The sequence below is a fragment of the Solea senegalensis genome, linkage group LG6 (assembly GCF_019176455.1).
Source record: "Solea senegalensis isolate Sse05_10M linkage group LG6, IFAPA_SoseM_1, whole genome shotgun sequence".
Lineage (NCBI taxonomy): Eukaryota > Metazoa > Chordata > Actinopteri > Pleuronectiformes > Soleidae > Solea > Solea senegalensis.
The window spans coordinates 5,506,035-5,517,662 of record NC_058026.1 but is presented as its reverse complement, the minus strand read 5'-3'; the positions used below and the strand labels follow the sequence as shown (position 1 = coordinate 5,517,662).

The window sequence follows — 11,628 nt, the reverse complement described above, 5'->3', positions numbered from 1 at the left end:
CTGCACGTTGTGTATTCAAACACCTCTCCACTCTTTTCCCCTCTGTCTTTTTTTCCTTATAATTATTATGTTATTCTTTACCAGGATTATTTTTGTGTCCTCCCTTGCTTGGTCTCTCCCGTGATTGTGCTCTTCCTCCAGCAGCTGATGTATGTCCTCTCCTCACCATAAGTCTTTGACTGTTGAGGGACATTATAATCCCTCACTCTGCTGCCCGTTTTTAAAGGAAATTCACTGCACCATTTATCCCCAACAGAAAACACTGTTTCACTTTTCCTCCTGTGTGACAGTCACAGAATTGTTAAATGATAACACTCCTCTTTGGATGATGTCATATTGTCTTTGTCTTTCACAACTGCACACAGCACACGTTAGAGGAGCTTCATAAACTTGCACTGTGAGTGGGAAGACCAAGAAATGCTCACAAAGTGGATTCTACTGCTAAAAATAAACCTGGACGTTCACTAGGACTCCACAGTTCTCATGATCGTCTTCTTTTGAAGCTTTATTATAAACAATAATAATAACAAGTTTACTGGCACTGTCAGGATAACTTAGTAAAGAAGAATCCAGGTCACCCACTCATAACAGATTGATGGATAATGTCATCAGATACAGTGACAGGCTGAGGTTCTCTGTGGCTCACACTGAACAAAAAGCTCTCAAGCCATTAGACGCCACAGTGAGCACTTTGAGTGTACATTCTTGGAGCGTTATTTTTATTTTGTCTTTGTGTATAAACTGCATGTAGGGCTGGACAATTTGGGAAAAGATTATTTTAGATTTTCTGACAGATATTGCAGTTTTGTGATTTGATTTGTTGTGATGCAGCATTGTCACGTGAAATACTATCAAAATACAAACGTATATGTGTTTATTAACCGTGTATGTATTACTTTTTATTTGAATTCACTCAGGAATGTGATTTACAACCTAAATGCAGGTCAAAATCCATTTAACATTAGGGGAACATTCAGGGAACCAAAAGAGAACGTTCTTTAAAGGTTGAATGAAGATTGGGACAAAAGTGGTTAAGGAACCTTCAGGGAACCGTCAGAGAACGTTCTATGAAGGTTGTGACAAAGTAACCTTCAGGGAACCGTCAGAGAACGTTCTATGAAGGTTGTGACAAAGTAACGTTCTGGGAACCAAATGTGCAACCAAAAACTAACGATAGGGGAACGTGAGGAAAACTTTCCATATCAACCACAGGAGAGCCTAGGGGAAAACCTTCAGGGAACGTTCCTGCAACCAAAAGGTAACGTTCCCAATAAACATTGCAGTTTTCCTTTACTTTAATGAATTAAAGTTGACTCTAAATCTGATTATTCCATCTCTCTCTCTCCCTCTCTCTCTCTTCCTCTCTTCCTCTCTTTAGTTACGTCCGCAGGTTAGCGCAGCAGAGAAAGTAGCGCCACCATCATCATCATCACCATCACACGTGAACCTCACAGAAGTGACAGCAGGTGAAGCGCGGACGCCGTGGATGTGAGCGCGCGCTGATGCTGAGTTGCGTTGGGTTTGGTTTGGAGACACGTCGGACCGTCCGAGCTTTATTGCTCACTTTACTGAGATTTGCCTCGCAGACTTCTGGGTGAAGAGACCGTGATGGATTGCGGACAGAGATGGATCCGGCGCAGATCTGGTAGATGAGCTGCGGTCTTGGCTCCGCACATATGCGCAGATCCTGCAAAAGCTGAAGAAGCAGAGGACGCAGCGTTGGTGAGAAAACATGAAATCCAGGAGTCAGGAGCAAAGTTTGACAGACTCCAGAGAGCTGGACAGATCTCATGATCCACTCACAGGTCGGTGCAAATCTCGATTTACTCTTATTTTGAAAGGAAACCTGAGCAGTTCCATGTTTGCTGCCCTGGCTGAAGCCTCCTGTCACTGATGAATGTTTGTTGTTGGCTTTTTAAATTAAACTGAATGTCTAATCTGTTATAATCTGCTACAAATATTTTCAAGATCTTAGATTTCTCAGCAATATTCTGAGATACTTTTGCACTACAGTTGCTCTACGGTGAGATCAGGTTTAAATCTCTAATTCTACACTTAACTGCCACTTTATTAGGGACACACCTAGTAAAGCTGCATCTGGTCTGGTGTGGTCTTCTTACCTGTGTAATGAGGTCGTATGAGGTCTTTCTCATGTGACCTCTGGCATCAACAAGGTATTATCATTTTTATGTGTGTCAAACATCCTGGTTGATCAGCACTTTCTGAAAAATACTCAGACCAACAACCATGCCATGCCAAAGTCTCACCTTTCTTCCTTTTTGTGAAGTTCAGTTTAAACGTCAGTGGGTCGTCTTGACCACCTAAATGCACTGAGTCGTTTTCTCACTGATTCTGATTCTGGTTCTGTGTTTACCTGCTGTTCAGATAAGGTGACTTTAAATATTTTCTAATTCTGATCACATACCCTGGTATATACAGTAGAACAGTATATCTGTGTTTCCTCAAGTACCACCAGAGGAAGCAAATAAGTTACTCGTTTTGTGTATGAATGATGATTAAATAACACATATAGTATTATTAATGTTTGTCACATCGTAGGAAAAAAGGTGATAAAGAACATCCTCAAAGCTGAAGTTCAAAACAAAGACATCACGTCCCAATATTTACTCATCACTCTGCTTTTATCAGCACGAGGACATTTCACAGAAACACGTCGGGTAGATGTGAAGACGTGAGGAGAACAGAGATGTCTGTGGACGAACACACTCACACACACCCACATGGTCAAGTTTAGAGACATGATCCACCAAAATAGTCCTTTCTGTCTAAAAATAACAACAGCAATGTATAAAAATAGAGCCTTTAATATTACACAGCACAGTGCTTTACCGTCTGATTTTAAGTCTACACGTCTAATGCAGTGAATGGATAATAATGGATGCACTAAACTATACCACTACACTACACTACACAGAACATAGGCTTTATTTAATGGCTGGTGGCTGTTGCTTGCACAGTAGTCCGTGTGATAATGTACCCATTCAGCAGCAGGTTAAACAAACAGTGGACAGGTGCATGAACACAGAGCGTTCAGGAGACACAAACAATGACAGAGTGAAGCAGCACGGTGTTGTGGTGCTTAATAACAGCCAAATAAACACAGACAAACATACTGATGAACAACCACTGTAAAAGTATCTTACCAGAAAAATAATATTACTTAAGGTATATGATGTTTACTGTACTTAAGTATCAATAATCATTTTCTTATATAAAATGAAGTTTGAGAAGTAAAAGTATTAAAAAAGTGAGGAGTAAGGCTTGTGCCATGGTAGCTCAGTGGTTGGGCGAGTTGTCTTTTGTGAGTAAATCTGCGACTGTGAAAAGTCACTATTTACACTACTGTGTTTTAACGTATTTCAAGAAGCTCAATTTTATCATGTGGTACTTGGTATAAAAAATTTGCGAGCCACTGTCCTCAGGAGAAAGGCTGTGCAAACTTGTGTTTGAGAGACCACGTCTTTGTAAAGGATTATGATGAGCACAAACTCCACGAGGAGCCGATTTATGTATTTAATGGTTGATTAATAATTTACTTTTCCTTAACAGATATTTCTTTAGTGTGCAGAATTCAGAAGGCAGAAACATTTACCTGAAAAAAGTCATTACGTATAAAACAACCTATAGACAATCTGATGACATGATTTTTGTTTCCATTTTCACCAAAAAGTGCTCAAATTTATGAAATTTGGAAATACATCACAGGTCAAAGGTCACTTTGACCTGGTCAGGAAAACACACAGTTATCACTACTAATCATAACTTTGACTCAACAACAAAAAATTTTCTTTAAAGCCTGAATATGTGATCTATAACCCCCACCAGGATGTCCATATAAGGAGTTGTGTATTATTCCCGAGGCAGTTTACTAAGGGTGCACAGTGGCACAGATCCGTGCCGCGTGAGCACTATGGGTTAAATACCACACAGCTAATGTATCGATTTCCCTCAAAATGAAGTGAGAAAGCAACGATTCATGTTTCAGAGTTTTTGGAGAAGAGAGTTTCAAAGAGACTTCACAGAATTCTGATCAAACACTTATACATGATTTATTAGCACGTTTGTGGAAAGTCGTGGAATCTTTTCAGTCGTCTTTGTTTTTGTCCGCAGAACTTCTCTCTGTGACTCCTTTGAAGACTTGCAGTTTGGAATAGTTTGAAACAGTGGCTGCAAGAGTCTTTAAGTGTGGAGAACAGTGGGGGAGAGGATATTGATCTGTCTCACAGGGCCGCACTTGTTCTCATTGATTCATCCCATCAAAGTCAAACAGATGGATGTAGAAGTGAAGTGAGGACAGACTGAGCCCCGCTCTCCTGCTGAGAAGCTCCCTCACATGCACACTGTTCTTTTTGTTGCTCTTTCCCCCCCAAGCACTTTTTGTTTTGTTTTGTTTTGTTTTTAACTTGTTTTAACTTAAAAACAGAAACGCTCCACTATCATCTGAACAACCTTCTGAAGTTGTGATCACTGGGATGAGACGATATGATGCTCAGTTTGCAGTCTGATTGTGTTCCAAACAAAGTTATAATAGTTTGACTTTTTGTTTTTCAAATGAGTTTCTTTTAACCCTTTAACACCAAGCCTATCACAGATGACATGTTAATTACACAATGGTTTGTGCTGTTGGAAAAAAATCCCAATGGTTTCTGAAAGCTGAGAAGTTGCGAGTCAAAACCAACATGTGGTTATTACGGTAATTTCACTCGCGCTGTTGCAGGAAGCCGGTGAATCAGCGCCTTTGTCACCAGAGAGGAGAGTTGGAAAAACGCCTGTACATAGTTTCCATTGTTTGGCCTGTTTTTGCACAATGAGACGAAAACTCAAACCTATGTTATTTTGAATATGTTTATACTGTTAAACTGCTGGAAGCAGCACTTACAGGACATTTTCTGGTTAAAATACGCAACAAAAAAAGTCCAGATGGACATTTTGTGTTAAAGGGTTAATTCGGCAGTTTTTATTATTATTTTTATTCAACTGTTTTCTTTTAGTTTTTATTAGTTTTCGTGTTAGATTGAGTTTTTTTTCTTTGTAATATGGAGTATTTGCCAGGTCAAAGATTCAAAACGTATTGTGTGTCATAAAAACCCAGCAATTTGACAAATGTATTTCTACAGACACACATAAATATAACAACATAAAGAGTGTTTACAAAGGGCAAAAAGACTGAAAGACGTCTGTGTGAACAGGTCAAACTGCCGGACTCTGACAAACTACAGTATTTCAGGGTCAATGCGTTTGCTTTGTCTTGTCTAAATAAGAAAAATCAACAACCTGTCAAAAGGATCTCCAGCTTATTTTCTTATCTTTAGTCTTTTGAATTATAATCATCTTATGTGTGTCTGGGTTGCCTATTGTGTGTGTGTATGTGCGTGTGTGTGTGTGTGTTTGAGGTTCTGTGTGAAACTCTGTTTGCTTTTCCAAGCCGGTGCAGCTGCCGTGTTTGATAGTGTGACGGTTTATTTCTTCAATGTCCATGACACACACACGCAGAGGTGGAAAGAGTAATGAAGTATTCCACTGAAGTAAAAGCACCAATATTTTTACGTACAAGTGAAAGTACTGCTCTAAAAATGTACTCAAGTTAGAGTAGTTACTCAGTTACTTTTTTTTAACAATGTTGTGGTTCGTCTTTCTTGTGTCGTGCAAAAAGGACAAGGGGACACAAATCTCACATGAATTGTTTTTAATGAAAGGCAACACTTTACGAATTCAAGTGCTGACAAAATAAAATATGTAAACACATGATGTGTCAGTCAACATGGGTCAAAGGTCAAAAATACTTTCACTTTCTCCTTCACTCAGGGACCTTAATTAATGCCCATTCACCTGTCCTCATCATTCACCTGTCCTCATCATTCACCTGTCCACACTTTTTTACTCAGTAACAGATGTTTGATTTAAAATGTAGTGATTTAAAACGTAGTGAAGTACTGTATGTCCAAAAAAAATAAATAATTCAGTTTAAAATGACTTTGAAAAGTACACAAGTAAATGTAATTCATAACTTTCTGCCTCTATTTTATAAACACAGAGCCAGATTCAAGGTGTCATCAGGAGAACCTCAAACAATGTGAAAGCAATCAGAACAAACACAGAGCAATAAGAGCAACTGACCTGAGCAGATTTATAGATATTTCTAATAAAGAGAACATCCTTGATTTGAGAGTTTCATCAGACATGGCCACCTGTCTGCTGTACCTGCCTGAGAGCAGACTGTGGCTCAATACTGTCCTCTGGTGGCAGGAGGGACACACGCGCGTGTCCTGTAAACTCTCAGTGAAGAACATGCTTCTCTGTGGTTCTGCAGAGAGAGAAAAGGAAGATGAATTATTTATAGTTATGTTTTTTGTCCATTTTATTAAGGTGTGTTGATTGCTACTTTGGCATCTGTTTGTTTGTTTTGTACGTGTGGGACTTCTGTTTTCAGGTGTGTGTTTCCCAATTGTCTGTTTATGTCAATACAAAGCTGTGTCTTCTGTTTCGTCACTTCTTCCCACAAAACGCTGTAGTTTCCCTATTTATAGATATATTTTATAACGTTTTCTTGCTTTTATTGGTTTTGATTGCGCTCCACGTGTGTCTGACTGGTGTTTGTTATATGTACTTTCTGTCAGAAATGAAACGGAGACTGCCCGAATAAGTGAGTTTATGGCCAACTAAGAAAAGAAAGACAAATGAAAAGTCAATGCTGAATTTATTCTGCTTTGTTCTCCAGATGTTTGGGGTTTATAGTATAAAGTCTCCGTGCCTGGATTCTCTTTGAGAACCAGAACATTAAGAGAATTAAGGAGCAGTCGAAACGTCAGATTGGAAGAGGATGAGGGGAAACTTTGAGTACTGATAAAAGTCTTATTCTACAAAAAAATAAACAGCATTTTATTTTAAATAATGCACTTCTACAAACCAGTAAACCCTCAAATGTTGCACACAGGACAAAACAGGGGAAAGTTCTATGCTGATGTATTGACAGTTGGATGAGTTGTCTTAAAAGTTATTTGTGTAAATCAGCTGTTGTTGTTTTAAAAATGGTAATAATAATAATAATAAAACAATGTTCTGAAAGATGTTTAATCCTGAATAATACCAGCACTGACGTCTCTGTCTCAGAACTCACACCGGTTCAAAGCCAGAGCAGCAAACTCATATTTGCTTTGCATCGAGTCGCAGGAACTCAGAAGTGATTCAAAGTATTTGAGCCAAGTTCGAGCTCCTGTTTCAATCTCTCTGACACAGTTTCTACTCTGTGTTTGCTCTAATCTCTGCTTGTGATTGGTTGTTTCCAGGTAATCCCCCATCCAAATCCAGTAAAAAGACCATAAAGCAGCGGTTCCTCAAACTGCTCCCCTGCTGTCGCTCCGGCTCCGGCTCCGGCTCTTCAGTTCATCAAAGCAAGTGTCTGGACAAACAATCTGTCACTATCACTCTTATTCCCACTCCCACTAGTGACTTGTTTCTTCATTTATTTGTCTTCATCCCTCCACACAGGAAGTATAGCTGACGACGGTGAACTGTTGACCGTGTGTCACAGACCGCAGGGACTCGACCGCCTCGTACAACTGACCAATTTCAACAAGATGGAGCTGCAGGTTCTTTACCGAGGATTCAAAAGTGTCAGTCAAAAAGCTTCCTGTGAATGAATGATTACACATCTGTATTATCATCATCATTATTATTATTATTATTATTATTATTATGTTCCAGCCCTTTATGTAAGATTTTAACCCTTTACTGGGCAAACAACTGTTTTTGGTAACATCCGGAGACGCCCAAACCTACGTTACCATGAAGTTTGAGCGATCACTGGAGATCTGTGATGCTCAAAACTTCTAGTGCAGTTCCAGAAAAAAAAGTGCAATCACAAGATAGAGCTCAGTCGTCTCCTGCATCTACGTTCATATCTCAGAAACTAATTTAATAGAAAGTTGTTGAAATCAGCAGGAAAACATGTAACACGTGCAGGACAGCGGTCCCCGAGGACCAGGATCAGGAAACACTGTTCTAGAAGGTTCTGAAATAACGTTTCTTTCACTTTATTTGTGTTTTTCTTGTATATTCTTATACGAAAAAGTTCAATTTCAATGAGTGCGTGTGTGTTTGTGTTTATTTAGAATTTTTTGTAACATGACAGTTGTGTGATTTCTGCAGGAGTGTCCCAGTGGTGTGGTGAATGAGGAGACGTTTAAAAGCATCTACTCACAGTTCTTCCCACAGGGAGGTCAGTCACACTCATCCATTCATCCATTCATCCTCTATACCAGGGCTGTCCAAACCTTTTTTTGTAACGGGGGCCAATGTTCCATTCAGACCTTTATTTTAACAGTAAATGTTACATACAAATACACTATTTTATAATAATTTCATTTTCATTGTCACATTCAATCACTAAAACTAAGTAAATAACTATAATTTGACGTTTTAATCAACAAATAATAATCTGCTTTACTGCTTTTTTTTTATAAAACAGTACATTTGAAAATTCATGGATAACATGGATAAATAATTATATTTTAGCATTAAAATTCTTCTCCATACAGGTGTATTAACCATTACAGAAAAAAAAGATTTTGATAATTACCAAACCTTACACTGGGCGGTCGTGGTCTATTAAATGTTTATATAATGCTGTAACAAGTCCATTCTGTGGCTCTCTGACCTTTGACCTTGGAGGGGAAAAGAAGCTGTTCCTGTGGTGTTTGAAGCACTAAAATATATATTTTTTTATCTTTTCTTCCTTTCAGATTCAAGTATGTACGCACATTTCCTCTTTGAAGCCTTTGACACTCACAACAATGGAGCGGTCAGCTTTGAGGTGAGAACCGCGACCTGGTGCCAAACGATTATCCAGTTCTAAAGCCGAATGTGGTAACATATCCTTCCTTCCTTCCATCCTTCCATCCATCTTCTACCTCTTTGTCCTCCACATGAGGGTCACGGGGGTTGTGCCAATCTCAGCTGACATAGGGCGAAAGGCGGGGTCACACCCTGGACAGAACGCCAGTCCATCGCAGGGACACATATAGAGACAAACAACCGTTTACTCTCACAACTACGGTCAATTTAAAGTTTCCAATTTACCTGCTCCCCATATTGCATGTTTTTGGACTGAAGCCGGAGAACCCGCAGAAAACCCACGCACACACGGGGAGAACATGCAAACTCCTTGTCCTGATTTCAACCATCATGTCTCATATATTCTTTCCCTTCTGTAGGACTTTGTTCGGAGTCTGTCCATCATCCTGAGAGGCTCCACCGCGGACAAACTCAGCTGGGCCTTCAATCTGTACGACCTCAACAAGGACGGCTGCATCACCAGAGAGGTGCATGTGTGTGTGTGAGAGTTCTCCATTGTGCTGCCACCTCATGTTTTTAGTCTCATGTGTTCTCCTCTTCTCCTCCTCATCCCCTGTTCTCCAGGAGATGACTGACATCATGCACTCCATCTACGACATGATGGGGAAGTACACTTACCCCAGCATGAAGGACAGCGCTCCCAAGGACCATGTTGAAACCTTCTTTCAGGTAAAAACCCTCTGATATCTAACAATGAGTTTAAGTCCTGGGCTTAGCCTTTATTTTTTTCTGTCTGGAGAGAAAATCTGTGTTTTTAGCTCACAGGAGCTGCCTGTGTGACTGAGGTAAATCTGAAGCTTGGTGATGGAGAGTGTCACTGGTGGATATTTCTCGATATTTCTCCACTCAGGGGAAACTGAGGTTTTCAAAGATACTACCCCTGTTCTAGTAATACAAAGCTAAATGCAAATCTGTGAAGTATTCCTTTAAGCAGGCATGGATTTGTCACTATCTCACACACTTCAGAACTGATTGGTTCGATTGATGTGAAGCACCTTGTGTTACATAGAAAGATTGTGAGTGGTTGATTGGAGTTGTCCTTTGAGACGCCTGCGGTTGTGCGTTGCAGAAAATGGACAAGAACAACGACGGCGTGGTCACCATCGACGAGTTCCTGGAAACATGTCAAAAGGTCATCAGACATTTAATCATACTAAATGTGACTGGTATAAACTTGCACACAGCTTTAAAGTAAAGAATAAAATGATTATTTTTCCTTTTTTTTTGCTCCTCTGCTCTGGTGCAGGATGAAAACATCCTTCAGTCCATGCACTTGTTTGATCATGTGATCTAAAGTCTGGTGGACGCAGACGCAGCGTGATTCTCCCGCCTGCTTGTCCTCGTCTCCTGTGTCCACACAGTCCTTCAACTGCCCCGAACCTGAGTGGGTGTCGTTTCCGGGGCCTCGACAGACCTTTGACCTTTGACCTGAGGGTATATGTATATATATATATATATATATATATATATATATATATATATATATATATATATATATATATATATGTATATGTATATGTATATGTATATATATATATATATATATATATATATATATAACATCGAACATGGACAGACAGAATTAAGAGATAATGACAGGTGGATTGAGGTGTTTTCAGGATTACGACTGAAGCTGTACGAACAGTCTAATAGACACTCGTTGGCCACTTTATTAGGTACACTGCAAACATCTAAAACGGCCAGTCCCACGGCACGGCCGGAACTCACTGCATTTAGGAATGTAGACACGCAGTCGAGGCGACCTGCTGGAGTTCAAACTGAGCATCAAAATGAGGAAGAATGTGGTGTTTTTGTTTGTGCCAGAAGGGATGGTCCAAATAGTTCAGAAACTGCTGATCTCACATCTCCAGAGTTTACATAAAAAAAACAAAACAAACAAAAACGCTCCATAAAAAAGAAAATATCCAGAAAGCAGCAGAAAAAGTTTGTTCGATGCCAGAGAATCAGATCAGAGGAGACGTAATACCTAAAGACGTGGATCGTGTCACTTATTCAAATAACTGCACTGCATGTATGATAGAAGTGAAAGACACAGTCGATTTTTAGCAACGGTCACATGCTCTCAAATCTCTTTAGTGTTCATATGGAGCTCACCTGGCATATTTATTATATTACTACTGTATATATTTGTCTGCATGATGTGGCCATATACAGTTCAAGTGTGAATGTAATTTTCTACACCCACATTGTGACAATAATAAAACCACACAGGTGCTATGCAAAAGAGGATAATTAGTAAGTTATTGACGTGTGTGTGTGTACTTGTATTTATATCTTTGTGAGGTCCAAACAAACCTAAAAAACTCTATTTTCTCTGCACTCCATAACTCCATAAAGGTTAAGACCTGGTTTAGGGTTAGAATTTAGTTTAGGTTAGGGTAAGGCTTACGCGGCACGGATCTGTGCCGCAGGTGCACCCTTGGTAAATTACCGTGGGAATAATACACAACTCTTATATGGACATTTCTGAAAAAAAGAGTGGAGCTAAAAATACTGACCTAAAGTAAGATGTAAGACAATAACATGACAGGCTGAGTCTGAGCAAACTGATAGAGACGGCGCTAAAGTCATTGACAAACTAAAAAACTGGAGTTGTTGGATTTGAAATTGTAATGCTGCAACACTGATGCAAGAAAAACGTGTTTTTAAGACAAACGAACACCAAGCTGGTAAAAATGAGTAATTGGTGGAGAAGAGCCTGAAAGAAACAACAGAACATTTTAGTAAAGCTTT

General features: G+C 39.5%; 1 protein-coding gene across 2 annotated transcripts; it reads left to right on the top strand.

Moving 5' to 3' along the window:
- Positions 1–1,424: 1,424 nt before the first annotated feature.
- LOC122770659 (Kv channel-interacting protein 2-like) lies at positions 1,425–10,319 on the top strand. Of its 2 annotated transcripts, none has more exons than XM_044027636.1 (9): positions 1,425–1,805; positions 7,308–7,412; positions 7,510–7,610; positions 8,170–8,239; positions 8,763–8,833; positions 9,234–9,341; positions 9,439–9,543; positions 9,944–10,006; positions 10,121–10,319. In XM_044027636.1, exons 1-9 carry the CDS (start codon positions 1,733–1,735, stop codon positions 10,166–10,168), a joined length of 744 nt encoding a protein of 247 aa, XP_043883571.1. In that variant the 5' UTR covers positions 1,425–1,732; the 3' UTR covers positions 10,169–10,319. The 2 variants fall into 2 exon arrangements, with proteins under 2 accessions (XP_043883571.1, XP_043883570.1); XM_044027635.1 differs by having other exon boundaries at positions 7,510–7,634.
- Positions 10,320–11,628: the final 1,309 nt, after the last annotated feature.

Coding starts and splice junctions, on each gene's coding strand:
- LOC122770659 (XM_044027635.1), top strand. CDS start 1,733: ATGAAATCCAGGAGTCAGGAGCAAAGTTTGACAGACTCCAGAGAGCTG. Junction 1,806..7,307: donor ATCTCATGATCCACTCACAG/GTCGGTGCAAAT, acceptor GGTTGTTTCCAG/GTAATCCCCCATCCAAATCC. Junction 7,413..7,509: donor CGGCTCTTCAGTTCATCAAA/GCAAGTGTCTGG, acceptor CCCTCCACACAG/GAAGTATAGCTGACGACGGT.